The sequence below is a fragment of the Hipposideros armiger genome, unplaced genomic scaffold (genome assembly GCF_001890085.2).
Source record: "Hipposideros armiger isolate ML-2016 unplaced genomic scaffold, ASM189008v1 scaffold_111, whole genome shotgun sequence".
Classification (NCBI taxonomy): domain Eukaryota; kingdom Metazoa; phylum Chordata; class Mammalia; order Chiroptera; family Hipposideridae; genus Hipposideros; species Hipposideros armiger.
The window spans coordinates 1,538,031-1,557,318 of NW_017731461.1; the positions used below are offsets into that span (position 1 = coordinate 1,538,031).

A 19,288-nucleotide genomic window follows, 5' to 3' on the forward strand; every position below is an offset into this window, starting at 1 on the left:
GATTACTGTTGGCATGTCAGTGCATGGGATTGACCCACAGACTGACTGGATATGAGGACTGGCCATGACTGCAACTGACAAGCTCTTGTGGGTGGGTTGGCTCCATGGAGAGTGATTCACTTTAGCAGGGCTCTGATGCCTGCTGGGTCCACCCTTCAGCTGTTTCATTTGTGTAGCTAATTAGGTGGTGCTCTTGTGTGATCTGAAGCTGGCAGGCTGGTGTGTTGGTTCTGGGCCTCTTGGGAGTGGGTCTGGTGCAGGCTCAGTTTAGCTACTGTATATGTCCAGCCTGGAGCCACCTGGGAGAAGCTACAAAATGATCTGTAGTTGGTATCTTCCTGTGTTGGGTTTGGAGGCACCTGGAAGAGGCTAAGCTGTGATCTGAGGCCTGCTTCCACTAGTGTTGGGTTTGGGGCCACTTAGCAAGAGGTACAGGGCACTCCGAGGCCATCCACTGTTTGTTTGGGGTTTGTGGACCTTTGAGACATTTTAGAAGAGCCCACAGTGTAGCCCAAGGCCAGCCACTTGAAACAACATTGAAAGAGGTTTGGCCTGGCAGGAGAGTTGGGTGGGGCAAGGTCTCAGAGAATCACCAGGGTGGGGTGAGGGGTGTTAACCAGGTTAATGGAGACAGATTTGATGCCTGCTTGTAACTGCTGGCTGTGTGGGGTTAGGCTTATCAAAGGAACAGTGGTTCCTGCCAGCACTTCAGTTTTTGAGAGAACTGTCCCTCTAGCCCTTACCCTGAAGTCAGACAATTCAGTTCCTTCCCATATGTCTCTTTTTGAGCTTCTGTCCCTCTGCTAGAGCTTAAGGTAAGTGTTTGTGAGTGTCTGTACTTGGGACCTTTAAGAGAATGCCTGGGGCCACAGAAGCCCTAGTTTCACCCAGACAAAGTCCCCATTGATTTTCACAGCCACGTGTTGTGGGGACTCCTCTCCCTAGTACTGGTGCTCTGGCTGGAGAACCCAGTGTGGGCTGAGACCCATTACTTCTCAAGGGTGACCTCCACAGTTGAGATATCCCTCCTGATTCTCAACTGCCACACGTGGATGTGGGACTAGCCAATTTCATGTATCCCTCCCATCCTGCCGGTTTTGAGGTGGCTTGTTCTTTATATACTTAGCTATAGGAGTTCTGTTCAGCTAGTCTTCAGGTGGTTCTCAAGGGTGGTTGTTCTATAATTCAGTAATTTTGATGTGGTTGTGGGAGGAGACGAGCACAGCGTTTATCTAGTCTGCCATCTTGGCTGGAAGTCTGTAATAATTTTTTCAATCCTCTTCAAACTTTTATGAAATAGATGTTATAATAATTCCTATTTTATAGCTGAATAACCGAAGTCCAGAGAGGTTAACTAATTTTCTCAAGGTCACAAAGAGAATAAATTGTGTAGCCAGAATTTGAACCCAGTTACTCTATCCAAAACTTGGGCTCTGAATAGCAAAATCCTTGGGACACCCAGAAAAAAACTGTGACTAATTTTTACAGGGGTTGTAAAAATCTTGAGCTGAGCTATACTTAAAGGGGTAATAGAATTTCAGATAACAGATGAGTGAGCTTCAGTGGTGTTCCAAACACAAGGAAAAGCAAGAGCAAAGGTTAAGGAGAAAGTGCAGAATGTATTTTGATAGTAAAGGAGCCTGCAGCAGTTCTGGGCAGGAAAGGGTGGGGTGGGAAAATAGATGAAACTCATGAAGCTGAAATAGAAGGTTGAGGTCAGGCTGCAAAGGAGTTTGAGCACTCTTCTCTGAGAGTTTGGACTTACCAAACAATGATTCCATAAATACTTGGTGCTTGGAAGTCATCAAAGAAAATCTCTAGGAAAATGAAAGTTGGTATGAAGCGTAAGGGTAGACTATTTGATTCCTACTTTGGTTTCCACATCCAGCTTTTATTGAAATGTGGTCTTGAGGTTTACAGTTGCTGGTGGGCCTAGTAGAACTTAAACCCTATTACCCTACTTCATCATATCTTGTCCCTATTTTTAACTTAAAATTTGACTCAATGCTATAATCTTAATTAAGAATAAAAAGAAATTAGGGCACTTTAATTTTATTTTGAAAAACAGAATTAGAGATCACAAATGAGTGTTTAGTTTCTTAAAGGCAGATTATTGCATAAAATAAAGACTTTAGTATAAATATAATTAGTAATTTTTTACATATGTGATTTTATATGAGTTTTGAGGGGAAAAAAAGCACCAGGATTGATTTTTTTTTTCTTTCTCATTGAGGTCCTATATGCTTCTTGCAGAGCACTTGCAGTCTGCAGAGAGTCTGGGAATGCACACATTTCTTAAGCAGATTGTTGCATAACAATGATGTAAATATTTTAGCATTTTTTTTACATATATACTTTAAATAAATTTTAGAAGGAAAAAAATCACTGGTATCTTTTTTCTTTTTTTTTAACAGACCACAAACATTGGTATCCACTAAAGTTTGGAAAGACAACTTGGTTTGAAAGCCCTGGATTTACTTCTGAAATTCACCACTTATTGGCTGTGTGAACCAATCATCGGATAGGTCCAGTAACTTGACTATCTATAAAGTGGGAATAATCAGTACTTTATAAAGTTGTGAGAATGAGAATGTTTTCATTGGACATGTAGAGTTGCCTCATAAAAATGTCCAACTTCCAAAGATTGAATTATACGTGTTTAGTAAAGCAAACCAAAACATTCAAAATGATAGTTATTTTGCTTTAGCTCTGAAGCTAACCCATTTTCACAGCCCTAATTCTGTTATCACTCATTCCTAATCTTTTGAAAGTGATTTTGAAAGCAGCATATTATTGTTTATATGCTTTTGGCATTTGGTGGAAGGAAATTAATACTTCAGTACACACTATGTGCTAGACTGTAATCTAGGTCCCTCTATGTATTTATGACAGTTGATTCTCTTAACAACCCCATGAGGTAGAATTGATTTTCCAGAAAAGGAAACTGAGTTTTAGAGATGAGCTTGTAAGTGGAAAAGTCCACTAAAAAGCCTTGGTCCAACTGTAAAACCATTGCTTTTTTTCTTCATTATGCTATGCTGTCCTTTAGAATTGTCAAAAGAATGAAATTATTTAAAAAATAAAAATAAATGGAAATGAATTTCATCCTTAAGAATTCTTTTTAAAGTGCCACGAGAACTTGGGATAAATGAAGATATCCTTGGGTGGCACAAAACCACCGTTGTGGACTGTTACCTAAGCCTAAAGCACCAGTGTAATTTTAGCCCACTGTACTTTTTATTTGGCCACAAAGAAATCCAGCTTCCTGGAGCTGGCTTCCACTTGGATTCCAGCTTTCTGGCTCCTGATGTGGTTTTGTGGTTTTCAACTGCCTGCACTTTAAGTAGGAAGGTCTTGGAAGGTCTTAGTGGAATGGAAAAAGGAGTACAATTAGGCATTATGTAGTTCAGAATTTTGGCCAGCAGGTGTCTCTGCAGACAAGGAAGAAGGCTCCTTCTGGTCTTTGAGGTAGAAGATGGATTTTCTAGTTGCAAGAAAATTGTGGTGAAATGAAGCAAACAAAGGTAGGTCAGCTACCTACAGAAATCAGTCCCAGTAGCATAAATTTTTCTTAGCCAACGGTTGGAAAGGCTGGTAGAAAATCTCAGCAAACCCCAATCTTAACCCAAGGAAGCTGCTGTAAAGTAGTCTCTATACTGTCTTCCAAAACAGGCAAGGCTGTCTGAAGGTGAGCACTTCAAAATGATAGGCAGCTCCCAAGGCAGGTGCGGCAGAGAAGATGGCTTTTTAGTTGGGAGAGATGTGAGAATGAAGGGAAAAGAGGAAAGATGCAGTTCTGTAGGCTTTGAACTGGGAAAATAAAGAACTCCCATCTGAGGTAGACCTTTGAATATGACTTAATTCTCCATGGAATGTTATGAATTCTAGAATTTTATTTTATTTTATTAATTTTTTTTAAATATTTTTTTTTAATTGGGGAATTGGGGGAAGGGGAACAGACAAGTTGCTGTCCTTTTGTTCTTCAGTCTAGTTGTGGAGGATGTTGCTTCACTGGCCCAAGTTGGCACCATCATTGCGCTCTTCCCGGGCGAGGCAGATCAGTCGCCGGCTTCTGGATGGCCGCTCACGGCGGCTGCTGGCCGCTCACACTGGCTGCTGGCTACACACGGTAGCCCATGGCAACCCACTGCAGCAGGGGCTGCAGCCTACGCCATCGCAGGCGACATGGCAGCCCAGCTCCAGGTTGAGCTGTTGTTCAGCATCTTAGCTGTGGAGGGCAGTGTCACTGGCCCTCATATGTGGGATCCGAACCGGGGCCCTCTGGCGTCCCAAGCCAGCTCTTAACCAACGTGCCTCTCGGCCGGCCCTGAATTCTAGAATTTTAGATACACTTGTATATTCAAGTGAAAGGAAAGGATTCAAATATGCCAAAATCTTAATTAACATTTGTTGAGTATCAGACTTTTTCATTTAGTCAAAAGAGGCAGATTATAAGAAAAATTTTGTTATTAATGTGAATATTAAGGAGTTGATTACAGGGTAACTAAGTGTACCTCACCTTAGGAGCATATACTTTTGTAAAAAAAAGATGTCCTGGATGAATTTTTTTCTTTACTAAATGTATTTTCCCATTGATTGTCCTTATAAAACCAAAGGTGTATTCACCTGAGGAAAACATTGATCCCATATGATAATATAGTCACATCTAAGAATGCAGAAAACCTTAAAGAAAAACATACTAAAGATGTTTTGGGTGATTTAAAGGGTAATGCTTTAATAATAATCTAAAAATGCTTAAATCATATTCCAGAACATATGCAAAGCAGTAAGGGTAAGTTTTATGTTTCGTGTAATAGCTTGACTGCTTCCATTAAAAAGAAAAATGTGGGGCCTGTTGAGTGGCTTGTTAGTTAAAATTTGGCTTGGGAGCGCGAGCTCTGAGCAGCAGGGCAGCCAGTTTGGATCCCACATGGGCCAGTGACGCTGCGCCCTCTACAGCTAAGATGGTGAACAACAGCTCCACCTGGAGCTGGGCTGCCGTGAGTCTCCAGTGATGGTGTAGGCTGCAGTGGGGCTGCAGTGGACTGCCATAAGCTACTGTGAGCGGCCGGCAGCGGGTGTGAGCTGCCGTGAGCCACTGTGAGTGGCCGTGCAATGGCCAGCGACCGATCTGCCTCAGCCGGGAAGAGCGCAATGATCACAATACCAACATGGGCCAGTGAAACGACATCCTCCACAACTAGACTGAAGAACCAAAGGACAGCAACTTCTCTGTTCGCCTTCCCCGATTCCCCAACACTGTTCCCCTCGCCCAATTCCCCAATAAAATCTTTAAAAAGAAAAATGCAGGCAAGCTGAACAGAAAATCCTTGACTGAAAGCTTATTTAGCTTCCCTTAAGACCCCTCCCCAAGATATTTTATAGCAGGAGACTATGCACTTACTTTGGCTGCCAGACCTGTTTCTGGATATCCAGGTTCAGCATTTGGACACTGCTAGGTTGATCTGGGATAGGAGAAGGAAAGGCAGCAGCCACATAGCTGAGGCGGTAATGCAGAATGCAGCCCTAACACAGACAGGGTGCACATTCAGCTCACCCGGAGAACCAGGTGAACCGAGCACTGAGTGCTCAGGCGATGTGTATCCAACAGTGCCCTGTTTCTATGTGATGGCAGAATTTATAACTGGCTAATAACGCCCTTGTTTGGGAATAAGTAGCATTTAAACGTTCTATGATGTTGCCTTTTGGCATACAGAATTTCTGAATATGCTTCTGCATCAACTGAATGCTCATATAATGTTAGCTTATTTCAGAGCAGTAATGAGCTGGGACAATATAAAGTGAGGCGTTGAACTTTCTTCAGGGCCTTGATGGCTCTGAGACTCTGTGCAGCTATATCATGTGGCTGCAGTTTTCTTTCAGGTTCCTGGTAAACTGCCCTGCAGATAGACTAAGCAGGCCTTTAAAATCATCCAAGAGTTAATGTATAACCCCCCACTACTTATATTACTCTCAGGTCAGGCCTTAGGTCCTCAGAGGTATTACATCACTTCTAGAAGTTTTTAAGGGCCTATTCTGTCCATCAAGAATGCCTTGGTTTGGGGCCGGCCGAGTGGCGCAATGGTTAAGAACTCGCTTGGGATGCCAGAGGGCCCCGGTTCGGATCCCACATATGAGGGCCAGTGACACTGCCCTCCACAGCTAAGATGCTGAACAACAGCTCAACCTGGAGCTGGGCTGCCATGAGTCGCCGGCGACGGCGTGGGCTGCAGTCCCTGTGGCAGTGGATTGCCATGGGCTACCGTGTGTGGCCAGCAGCCAGCGTGAGCGGCCAGCAGCCGCAGTGAGCGGCCAGCAGCCACAGTGAGCGGCCGTCCAGAAGCTGGCGACTGATCTGCCTCGCCAGAGAAGAGCGCAATGATGGTGCCAACTTGGGCCAGTGAAGCAACGTCCTCCACAACTAGATTGAAGAACAAAACGACAGCAACTTGTCTGTTCCCCTTTCCCCAATTCCCCAGCACTGTTCCCATCCCCCCAATTCCCCAATAAAAATCTTTAAAAAAAAAAAAAAGAATGCCTTGGTTTGCCCTTTTCAAATTCTAGAAACGAGACAATGATGTTGCATAGGAAAAAGTCTCATTTTCATCTTTGAACTCATCTTTTGCTTTTCTAGAAAAGGGTGAGTTGGTTATAGTGGCTGACAGGGAGCTGCGTGGTAGTTAGCTCTCTGCCTGCAGCCTGAAGTACAGGGGTTCCAAAAATTCAGCCCTCGGGCTGCTCCTGTGAGTGTGCAGCAGGGCGGGAACACACCTGCCTGCCTGCTTCCTAAGGGCAGCAAAACGCCTACACATCTCTTTGTGGCGCTATTTACAAGTGAAGCCATCACTGGTACTTTAATCAGTTGTGTAGTCTGTTGTTCTTTATTTATTTGCGTAGGTGCCTACTCTGTCCTGCTCTCCAGGACTCTCCAAGTCCTTTTCTTCCCTGGATGTAAACTGAGCTCAGCCTCTGGGCTTCCCGAGAAACAACTTTTCCTACTAGCTCCTACCTTGACAGGGTTTACAATCCAGTGTGGGGAGATCTCAGGCTCCAGAGGTAGGTAGGCTACCGGGGTTTGCATCCTAGTTCTACCATGTTCTAGCTCTGTGGCTGTGGCCAATTATCTTAATCCCTCTGTACCTCATTTTTCTTATCTGCAAAATGGGGATAATAATATAATCCATCTCATACGGTTGTTGAGGAGTGAGTTCACTTATGTAAACTGCTTAGCATACAGCCTGGCAAATTGTTGGTATTATTGACTTTGAATTCCTCCCAAAACTGGAGTCCTTGGTGCTCAGTAAATCCTTATTAAATACATACAGCTATACTGTTTTCCTTTCTCCCCTGATGATCTTTGTCAAACAATCCCCTCCCCAATTTTCTATATTCTTCTCAGCAGAGAGAACTCTTCAGGGAGACCTCCAGTAAGTTTTTGCCCAACTCTCAACAGGATACACCATCTACTGGTTTCACTCCATATAGGCAGGGAACATAAATGATATAACACAGAGCATACACAGTCTGGCCATTATTAGGGACAAGAGTGATCTGTCTCTTCTTCTTTGGAGGTTAGACCAATGCTTCATTTTCTAGTTTCTTCCCAGAGGCTTCTTTGATTTTTACACCCTCCGGAGAGCAGCAGAAGTTGCCATACTTGATGTTCATTCAAATGATCTCCACCAGTGGAGGAGAGGCTACAAAGTCACTATGAGAATGGTTTCAGTGTTGCTCCTGCAACCTCCGGAGTGAAAGATTTTTTTCCTTGCCTTACCAGCCAGCTAAGTTTTCCATTGAGACCTCTATTCCCCTCCCGTCCTTAGGGAGATGGTACCATTGGGACCCTGGGGCCCAGTACAAAAGTTAATGTACTCTCCCTTGCTAGAGGCAGCTGAGTGGGGTCATGAAGTGCTACGAGAGGCTGGTCATGCCTCATTATTTATCTGGGATTGAATGATCTCAACCAATGAAAAGATTTAACCAGTGCAAGAAGCCAAGGTCCACTTCATCTTTATCCTTACTTGCTAGTAAAGAAGCCAATTAGTGTTAATTATGTTGGCAATTTGGAACAGCCACCAGGGAATTGATCCAAGACAATTGCAGAGTGACCTCTCTGTCCCATCCTAGTCCCAGCCATTACTCATAGTCAGATGGGGAATCAGAGTGCTTGTAAATATCTTTTGGTCAGAGAGAGTAAACATGTACTCTCCTCACACATTTACATGCAATGTACATGCAATGACATGACGATACAGTTCTGCCTTTGAGAGAGACACAGATGTGGATGGATTAGGACTGGACTGAAGGAATACATTTTAACATGGAAATGTTCATAATCTTCCCTCCCTCCTCATCTTGTTACTGACAGCCCAATTGCCTACCCCTCCCCATCCCTGCCTAAAGCCGTTAAATTAATCTACCTAATAAAGGGAGGGGGAGAAAGAGGAGGGGGGAATTTGGGAGCTAGTGAGGGGCTCTAGAGGGTGTGGAATGCCATATAACAGAGGAAGGGGGAAAAAAAGATAAATTTCATCACCTTCAATGTCCTTGGAGAGTCACTAGTAAGGACGGAATTCTTTATTTTATTATTTACTTATTTATTTTGCCTAACAGACCGTTCGTCATTAACCGTGATGTGGCTCACTGGACAATGTGCACCACTGCTTTGTCAGGGTTATACAAGTGACAGAAATAGGACAGTCATCTAGCTATAGAATTGTTCAGAGACGGGGTTTGAGGAAGGAAAATGACGTACCTTCCCTGGCCCTCACCCACCCAATAATTGGAATGCGTGTTTGGGCTGGTTTCTCCGCCCTCGAACACGCAAATCCTGGTTTCTCCATTCCCCTATATTTGGTGACAACTAGATTGGTTGTACCGGGTGAGTTGCTTTTGTAAGAGGAAGGAATTTTACTGAAAAATCCCCCTCGCTTACCAACTTAGTTACAGTTGCTTCAATACTGTAGCTATTCCTGCCTTTGTGGCCTCAAGGGCTAAAGTGGGACAAGGCTGGTATTTTTGGTGATGAGGCAACATTTTGTTTTAAGGGAGGCTGGACGGTTGCTGAACTGGGACATAGGTCACAGTAGGGGCCACTTTTGCGATTCCAAGGACGACGGGGCTGGCTTTGGGTCAGGCTGAAAGCATCCCCGACTCGGGAACACTGCGGCGGTTTGGAACTGGCTGGTACACTTGCGATGCCCACTGCCTCACCCCCAGAGGGGGGCATCCGGGAGCCAGCGCCAGAGGAACAGGGCCCACGCGGGAAGGTCGAGCTCGCCAGTGAGGTCACGGTTGCCATGGCTCTGGGTAGTGACGCGCGTCGACACGTGACGAGCGGTTGCCATGGCGTCCGGCCCCGGCGGCGCGGGCGCTCCGCCCCCCGGAGTGACGTCCGCATGGCCTCCCCCCTCCTTTTCCCGCCCCCCGCCGGCTCCCCGCGGCCCCGGAGGTTTCACTGCACAACAAGATGGCGGCGGCNGGCGAGCGGAGCTGGCGGGGCTGCCGGGGCCGGAGCGGGGGGAGCCGGGCCGGCCGGCCGCCTACTGCCACCGCCCGCCCCGGGGCCCCCGGCCGCCCCCGCTGCTGTGTCCCCGGCGGCTGGCCCGCCGCGTCCCCCAGCCCCGGCCTCCCGTGGTCCGGTGCCTGCTCGCATCGGCTACTACGAGATCGACCGCACCATCGGCAAGGGCAACTTCGCTGTGGTCAAGCGGGCCACGCACCTCGTCACCAAGGCCAAGGTAGTGGCGCGGGGGGACCGGGCGGCTGTGGGGCTGCGCGGCTCGGGACCGTCCGCCGAGTGTGGCGGGGGCAGGAGACCCGCGACACCGAGGCTGAGGGGTCGGCGCAGCGAGTAGGGCTCGGGGTGTTGGAGAGCGTTGGGGACAGGGGAAACGGGTAGGGGGTTGTCCAGGGGAGTGAGGAGAGGGCGAGAAGGTAGGGGACACTGGGGACTGAGAGAGGGAAACTCCACGGCAGAGGGGACGCGGGGGGGGCACTGAGCACGGAGATCTGGGGAACTGCGGAGCCGGGAATGGGGAGGGGGTTCCCTGCGCTGTACCGAGGGTAGTGGAAGGGACGATTGGAAAGAGGTTTGGAACTCTGACGGAGCCAAGAGGCTGGAAGCTACTGTAAGCGAAGAAGACTGGAACCAGCAATTAGGAAATCCTAAGGGAGTGAGGGCAGGGGCATAGGAAATGCAGACCAGGAGGATGGGGGAAGGCACGGGTAAACTGGCAGAAGGGGCTCATAAGGGGAACAAGGACGGCTGGGGCATGCACTGGGGGTGTATGATCGGTGCAGGGTACTGGGATGTAGGAGGGAACTGGTACCTTAATGACAGAGGTGAGATACCAATCAGCGTTTGATAGTCTAGGACTGATAGATGGTGGGAATGGAAGCCTGAGGACAGACGAAATCTTTGGAGGAGGTGATGAAGAAAATGGGGAAATACTGGGGAAAAATTACTTTGCTTTTCTGCAGGAAGGGGCTCAGGGAACAGAGTGGGGGGGCAGGTTTATGGTGGCACTAGGTAACCAGGGGTTAAACAATTTGGGAGAGCTGGATTGCTGCTTGTAGTTGTTGGAGGGTCTGGAATTGTGGGTTTTGGAGATCCCATAGTAAGCTTTCAGTGGTAAGGGGAAAGGCTGGTGACGGAGGAGGGGTATGAGGAACCCCGACACTGGAGGATTACACTCCTTGGGCCCTTTGGTTCTCAAGGGATTTGTGGAGCGGAGCTGTAGTAGTGAAATTGGCCAAGGTCAGTTAGGAAGCCATATATGTATACATACAAAATTTTACACGTTAAAATTCCTTTTTCGAGGAAATATGGGTAGCTCTTTCCTGTAGCCATCTTCATTGGGAGTATTGGAATCGTTTGGTTTCGATTGGACCCACAAAGCCCATTTGTACTCCAAATTTCTTTCTTTGCAAAGTCTCTCACTTGAATGAATACTTTCAGTGTAGTCATTCACTATATTTAAAACTGCAGTTTGTGTTTCCCTCAACCTGACTAATGAAGAGCCCTTATAGCTAGCTGCTGCTTCCTACCAAAGCCACATCAATTCCCCTCACCTCCTCAGCCTAGCCTCTGGTTGTCATCACTACCTTGTTTTTGCTTTTATGGCAGTCGCTTGTTTTCAGAATCCAGTGACTTAATCTAGGCCTTCTCTCCTGCTTACTTACAACCTGAAGTTCCTTTTTCCCTTCTTTCTGTCAAAGGCTACAGGGGGCCCTTCATACCAGAGTGGCAGGGTGGGTGGCTGTGGAAAATTGATTGGTCAGTTTCACTTCCTCTGGGGGGCCCCCTTCAGCTTTTCTGTCAGTTTTTATCAGAGGGCCTCAAGTCTGCAGGTCTGAGCTGCAGGAGATACCGAAGTCTGAGGTTCCCTGATGTTACCTCAGACCCTGAGGGGGAGTAGACTGAGCCAAGACTCTAGTGCATCTCCCCCCACCCCAGCCCCCAGTGTTTCCAGTTCTGTTTACTGTTAACCAAGCTAAACTTACGTGTACAAACAACTCTTGTTGTTGGAGCCTTGTTCCTTGTTTTGGTATTTCCTTTTTTGCGCCCCCTCCCCCACTTCTAAGTAATCACATTTCTCTCCTGTGATTATTTTGCTCTGACCTTTGGAGGATGGACTCCATGAACTTAAATTGGTTGCCTAGTTTATGGTATCCATGACTTAAAGAATTTTGTATCTTCCAGCCCTCGGATACACCAAAATATTGATAAAAATTGAAACAGACAGGGTTGAATGTTTTTGGAAATGTAATTGCAAACAGTTGATTCTTGGCTTTATATATAAAAGAGACATCTCTATCTTCAGTAGTCAGCAAAGCCAGTGGCTAATTATGGCTGGTCCTCCCCGCTTTCTAATTTTCGTGTGTGTGTGTGTGTGTGTGTGTGTGTGTGTGTTAGTTTTTCTCTGAGGCCTTGGTATCCTTCAGGAATGCAGCATTTTAAACATCGGCTTGTTTATAAACGGGTGCCACTGTTTATGTTGGTTTTTATCTTTGATCGTTTGTGGTGTGCAGTTATGCAATTCCTATGTATGGAAATATTCAGAATCTTGAATGAGACTGAAATGGCTTGGACAATGAGTTCAATGAGTTGCATATGTGACGGGACCACACCAGCACTCATTTGTGTTTCTGTAGCAGTGTGCAATTTTCTAGTTACAGTTACAAGGGCCCTATCTTCTGCTGCTTAAATTACTCTGACGACATGAGTGAAGCTTAATTCACAAGGAGTTGTCATGTGCTCTGGGTGGACGATGAGCATATTTTGGCCTGCTCCATGCTTATCTGAATCCACTTTGGAAGGGTTTCTTAAATACTGACAGCTTAGATGTGCCCAACAGCTGTTGACATACAGTATGATGGCCTATTAAGGCCATGGTTTGGTTATATAATGGCGAGGAAGGTGCCTAGGTACTAGCGGTTGCAGAAGCTGCTGTTTCAGTTACTCAGGTAGATAGATTCTTCTTCCCATGCACTGCAGTGTTTATCTTAGTTCTGTAGTTAGCTCACTTGGAACCAAAGAGAGCTATTTTTTTTCTCCTCTTTTTCCAGAATGTATTATTTTTTTGTTTCATCTCTTAGAGGTATGAGATTTCTTCTTTCTTCTTTTCTCCCTATAGGCCGCTGAATGGTCTGGATTTTTTTTATAACCATATATAACAGTCAGACTCAGCTGATTCAGACGATATTTGTGTTGGTTGAAGGAGGTTAAGTGGTAGGTGTTCCTGAACATCAAAGAAGTATTTATGATCACCTTTTCTTATATGTTCTACCCATTCTGAGGACTAAGAGGCTAAAGTAAACTTTGTTTATTGACTAGGCTACTCAACAATAAGTGGTGAAGTGAAGCTGGCCCTTTCCCAGATTCTGTTAACTCTCAAACCTCTAGGACCCTGAGATGAATAAAGTCAGTAGAGAAAAGGAAATATTTTCCTGTTTGGTTGTTGGTGACTCTTGCAGCACGGCATTCATGAGCTCAGAGGTAATGCTGGCAGCGCTGCAGTGCTTAGAGCGTCACTGCAGAACAGTTAACAGGAGAGAATATTCATCTCTGACATACTTTGGTCAGCAGCTCACCCTGGCTGTCTTTGTCCTTTTTTTTTTTTTTGAAGCATCTTAGATTCTTTGGTTCTATTCTCTTGGTGGGACACTATGAGGTATTAAAGAGATTGAAAAAAAGATTTTCTGCTCTCAATTACTTATAGTCTGTTGCTTGTGCCTCATTATACTTTGACTGGTTGGACGAATGGGAACAAAGGGTAGATATATTTTGCATTTTTAAAAAAGTGTACATTATAAAAGCCACTGGTCAAATACTTTTAATTTGTATTTCAATAAATATATATCACTTGCCCATTACTGGTTTGTGGTAAGAGCTTGAGCTTTGGATAAAGCTGCCGGGGTTTGGAGCCTCTGTTTCTTAATAGCTGGGTGATCTTGAGTAAATTATGTAACTTCTCTGTGCATGGATTTCTTCATATATAAAATGAGATGACAATTGTACTTACCTCCCAAGTTTGGGTATTATGAAGATTGAGTAAGATATGTGAAGCTCTTAGAACAGTGACTGGCACATAATAGGCATATAAATCATCAGTGTTATCATCATCTTCATCATCATCATCATCATCAGATGTTGTAGTGACTAAGATGAGGAAGACAGTCCCCTTTTTAGGCTTTTCACCCCTCTGGAACAGTTCATGAATGCACATGCCATTCGTTTTGTGTGGGTAGATGTCATCCTCATGATATACTTTCAGAGTAAAAAAGTACTTTGCTGTTATGTCAGGTGCCACTTTGAGAGAGTAGCGTTTAAGTCCTGTGGACTATGGGCTAATATCATGAAATTGGCATTTTAAAACATAATTTTCCATTAGTTAAACTTTAAAAATAGTTATGAGACTTGTCTAATGAAAACTGTGACTAACGCTGGCTTTTATTTGGCCTGCTTTGAATATTCCAAGTGTTTATGTAACTATTCTTTGTCACATTGGTGATGGAACAGTTTGTTTGAGTGTAGTCTTTTCTCCAGAGATTTACTTAACATTTGGTGGAGAATATGAAGAAATATTCTTACAAGACTTAAGAACACATTTGCATTTGGGTGCTCCTTAGAAGGCCAAGGTCAGGATTCTTAACTTTAGATATTACACAGAGAAAGCATTTTGACCCATGACTCCATTCCAAATATTAACCAGCCAGGACATATCTATGGGCCACATGGTTTAGTGCAAACTCACTTCCATGAGGAGAACAACTCAGAGTGGGCTAATGGTATTATTTTCACTTCTAAGGAAGAGTTTAATGAAGCAGATGAGATGATGCTTGTGCTCATTAGGAGAGCTGCAAACAAGATTCATTGGTAAATAGGAAAGAGAATTATGTCAAAAAGAAATTGGAAGCAAGAGTTACATTAGTTACATTTGAGGAGGATAGTTCTATCCCTAGATAATCTAGAAATGCCTATTAAGTTGAGTAACTTTATTTCGATGCAAATGATATTTCATTTGCGATGGAGTTACTGACTTGGTAGAAATTTTGTGAAGAGCTAAGATTGATTTGGACTAGCCTTTCCAGAATCAAAATACCGGTATTCTACTAAATAGCATCAGAGCTGTTTATTTTAACATTCTGACTTTGTTGCCAGCTCCCTAGAAAGTCATAGATCTGGCTCAAGCCAGAGGTGCCCAGACTAGTTATTTCTGTGCCAGAAGTGGCTGTTTTCATTTTCCAGGCATCAATCTGGCTAATGTTTCCTGGTTCACAGCATAAAAGAGAACAAAATGGATGCTTTGAAAAGAAAAAAAAAAATCCTCTCTCTTCACCAGAGCCTCTATAATTCTAAAAAACACATTTCAGCACAGAAGTGGACTTCTCCCATTCATTCATTCATTCATTCATTCATTCATTCATTCATTCAACATATGCTTACTGAATCCAAATTTTGTGTCAGGTTCTATCCTGGGTTCTCTTGTACACTGATAAACAAGAGAGATAAAAAGCTATTGCTTTCTTGGCACTTTCTTTTTTTAATTAAGGTTTATCGGGGTGACAATTGTTAGTAAAGTTACATAGGTTTCAGGTGTACAATTCTGTAATTCATCATCTATATATCACATTGTGTGTTTACTGGTACTTACTTTTTAATGGGAGGAGATAAATAAACATGCAAACAAATAATTTCATATAGTGATGAGTACTGTGAAGAAAATAAATGGACTAGAGTGTCTGGGGAAGGATGCTGCTTCAGGTAGAGTGGTCAGAAGGCCTTTCCAAGGGGGTGATATTTGAGCTGCCACCTGAATGATGAGAAAGAGCCAGTCTGGGAAGATTTGGAAGACAGAATAGTCAATGCAGAAGGAACGGCAAGTGCAGAGGTCTTGGGGTAGAAAAGAGCTTGGTTTGTCCAAAAATTAGAGCCAAGGTCATGGTGCCTGGAGCTTAGTGAAAAAGTGGGGTGATGGTAAGGGATGAAGTCAGAAAGGTAGACAGGGGCTGTATTATATAGGTTTACAGACCATTTTATGGCACTGGGGATGAAACAGGGCATTGACATCAGAGGATATCAAAGTAGAACACTGACGTCATCTGATTTATGTTTTTAAAAACTCATGCTGGTTATTTTATGGTTAAGGGTAAAGCTTTTTCTGATGCATTTCTTCAGATAGGGGAGGTATTCAATTTTTTTTTTTAAAGATTTTTTTGGGGAATTGGGGGATGGGAACAGCACTGGGGAATTGGGGGAAGGGGAACAGACAAGTTGCTGTCGTTTTGTTCTTCAGTCTAGTTGTGGAGGACGTTGCTTTACTGGCCCAAGTTGGCACCATCATTGTGCTCTTCCCGGGCGAGGCACATCAGTCACCGGCTTCTGGACGGCCGCTCACTGCGGCTGCTGGCTGCTGGCTACACACAGTAGCCCATGGCAACCCAGTGCCACAGGGGCTGCAGCCTATGCCGTTGCCGGCGACTCACGGCAGCCCAGTTCCAGGTCGAGCTGTTGTTCAGCATCTTAGCTGTGGAGGGCAGTGTCACTGGCCCTCATATGTGGGATCCAAACCGGGGCCCTCTGGCATCCCAAGCGAGCTCTTAACCACTGCGCCACTCGGCCAGCCTGAGGTATTCAATTTTAACAACTGACATTGTTTCACACTATAAGAAAATGGTACATGTTTTGCACACAAATTAAACATTATTAGCCAACAAATATTTGTTGATTTTGAGGCACAAAAAAGATCTTGGAGATCTTCTATTCCAACTGTTTCTTTTCCAGAATCTAGAGAGATGGACTTAATGGAGTTTAGAATCTCAGGCCTTCAGGGGCTAATTAAAGTAGTTTAGACCAACTACCATTAGAGTCATGGCCCCCTTTGGCATCTTCCCCCTACCCTCCCATTTGCCCAGAATCCTATAGCTAGTTAGTGGGGGAGCTGGAATTAGGATCCAGGCACCCCTACTAGTTAACTCTACTCTGGCTCCTCCAATTATAGAAAATATTGCCCTTGCCCTCTGAGCACTTGATCTTGTTTTAGAGAAACAAGATATACCTACTAATTAAAGTCTTAAGATAGTTATCCTGTTTATTAAAGCAAACTTCAAAAGTGAGATGTCATGATGAGAGGAAATTTTTCCAAGTAGGAGAAGGAGTATATATCAACACTATATTTCACCTGTTCTTTGGCATTATTTCACTCTGTCACCCCTGCCATTTATCAGCAGTCCTCCACGGATCCATTGCTTTGCCTTTAAATCTCTTACTCAAATACCCCTTGGTGCCCCCTTGACATGACTGAAGTGTCAAAAAAGCTTTTCAAAATACTAAGGAAGTAAAAATGGAAAGAAACACAGAAAAGGTAATGACCATAACACAGTCTGCCTTATATAGTTTTCTTGTGCCACTACATCTAGCTTACTCCCAGGGAATATGAGTAATTATACTTTTGCTTTGTTGGGCTGGTCTGTGCTATCTTTGAAGGTACCGCTCTTAGATGGACTCCTCACTTACCAGATCAGTTTCCAGGGGATGGTGCCATCTTATAACTCATGAAGAGAACTGGTCACCAGGATACATACCTTGATGGCACAGGGCTTATCTGTGGTTCTCTTACGTATTTCTAGTTTCTGGTCTCAGAGCTACACCTGTTCCCCAGGTGAAGGACCTCACCCATCAGGTGAGTCCCTGCCCCCTTCTAATGGTAGCTTGTTCTCTTCTGGCATAATACATAATATAGAACAATCGTACTGTCCTGAGGATGACTGGTGACATCTAGAAGATGAAAAGGATATACATTCTTGTGGACTTTGGTCCTAACGTAATACATAATTGGTAAATAAGTGGCTGAGGCAGTGTCTTTGAGAAGCCTCAACAGTCTTGGATGAATTAGCTTGGAAGGGCTTCATTTGGATCTGTTCACAATAAAGTTTCATCTGTTAGTACAAAACTGTTGGGTGAACCATCGCAAAGTTATGTTAGGAACATATTTCTCTTTAGGAGGTGTGTGATCCACTATAGACAAGGAGTCTTTGGCCACTGAATACTATTTCATCTCAGAATTTAGGTTGTCAGAGAGGTAGGAGCCAGATTGCGAATACTCAGCCTCAGTCCCCAGAAGCTGAGAAGGAAGGTGAAGCAAACCCATGGCCTGAAGCTTGTCTGTGTAGTCAGGGCTCACTAAGTTAAATACTTTTGGCCAGTTATCTTAAACTATATTTAGGGTTTCATTAGGAAGTTCTGAGAAATTATCAAACTTCTGACTAGTTTCAGCTCCAGTACATGCTTACCAGCGGTATGCTTTACTTTTCATTGCTTTCTCTGGAAGAATTGAATGTGAAAATTTAGGTTAGCTAACCACACTTCTTGAGACTGAAATTTTTGAAGAGGAAATTTTTCATTCATTCCAACTAATCATCCATCCATCCATCCACCCATCCACCCACCCATCCATCCAATAAACTTTTGAAAAAATATTTATCAAAAACTAGGAATTGATGTATGGCATAAAATTTAAAAAGTGCAGATTTGTCTGTAGTTAAATTATGTCTCCCTGCCACCTCAGCCGCACAGTTTTTTAGTCTTATTTCACAGACATTTATTTAGAGTTTCTCTGGGTCAGTCCGAATGCCCGATGGTGTTTATTTTTTGGCAGTGCTTTGACATGCTTGAAATTTCTAAACATCATTTTACTTAAAAAAAAAAAAAGAAGAAGAAGAAGAAAATACCTAACTTTTAATGCTTGTTAGGAGGAACAGTGTGATAAATTAAGCTCCATGAGGATGGGAATTTTAAGCTATTGTTTGCTGCTGTGTTCCTAGTGCCCACTACAATGCCTGTAAATATTCATTTAGTGAATGAATATAAGGATTAAAAAAAATAGGAGCTGGATTTGTTTTTATACATGGAATACATCTTAGAATTTTACTATTAAAATTCCCTGTCTCTAGTTAAGATGTTAAAGAAAACTAATTTTCTACCCTTTTCTCATAAATCTCCAGCTAAGGAGATTTCACAACCTTTTTGGGCAAGTAATTTATTTTTGGAATATCTCAAACTTTTATTATTAAGAAGTTCAGTATCTGAAGTAAACCTTGTAATTTAAATTCAAGTCCCTTTTAAAATAGAAGGTTCTTTCATATCCAGGCTCCCCGTGGGTTTCTTCCTTGAGAAGGCCCTCCAGGATAGTCAGCCAATGTCTCGTTTGCCCTCTTCTGCCTTGGAGTATTTCTTTTTTTTGCAGATCCACCAAACTGGCTTTAGGCTGCTGGCACTTCCTGAAATAACTTCAAACTATTTTTCGAGTTACCTCTTATTCTGTTCTTTATACTAAGTGAGCTGATTTAAAACAAAAACAAAACAAGTTTCTTGTCACTGGCCCTTAATTTTAATGGGTTACTTTTAATAGTTCTTACCTTTAATGAATTAATTTAACTAGTTTTTGTTGTATCATTTGTGTGCAAAAAGTAGCAACTACTAATACTAGGAGACAAGAAGATAAATTGTATTCTCATCAGGGTAGAGAAAAGGTTAAGTTAAAGGAGCAGTTGAATGCTTGTAGTGCGGACCTGGTAGAGGAAGACAGGTGTTAAAGCATAAATTCTCTTACTTCAAGCCAATTGTTCATTATTACTGGCTGTCTTCTACCACCTTGCCCTACTTTTTTTCTGATTATAAAAGTAATTTGTGCTCATGGAAGAAATTTGGGAAAACTCAGAAAATTATAAAAAAGAAGGAAAAAAAAATCACCTATGATCCTGCTACCCAGAGGCAAGAGTTGTT

The 19,288-nt window shown here is 43.7% G+C and overlaps 1 protein-coding gene across 2 annotated transcripts in view; it reads left to right on the forward strand.

Moving 5' to 3' along the window:
- The first annotated feature begins 9,426 nt into the window (after positions 1-9,426).
- Positions 9,427-19,288, forward strand: part of SIK3 (SIK family kinase 3) — a 281,901-nt gene continuing 272,039 nt past the window's right edge. For both annotated transcript variants that reach the window (XM_019647420.1, XM_019647421.1), the window contains exon 1: positions 9,427-9,740. In XM_019647420.1, the coding sequence (XP_019502965.1) occupies positions 9,470-9,740 (271 nt within the window). In that variant the 5' untranslated portion in view covers positions 9,427-9,469. The remainder of the gene's footprint in view (positions 9,741-19,288) is intronic.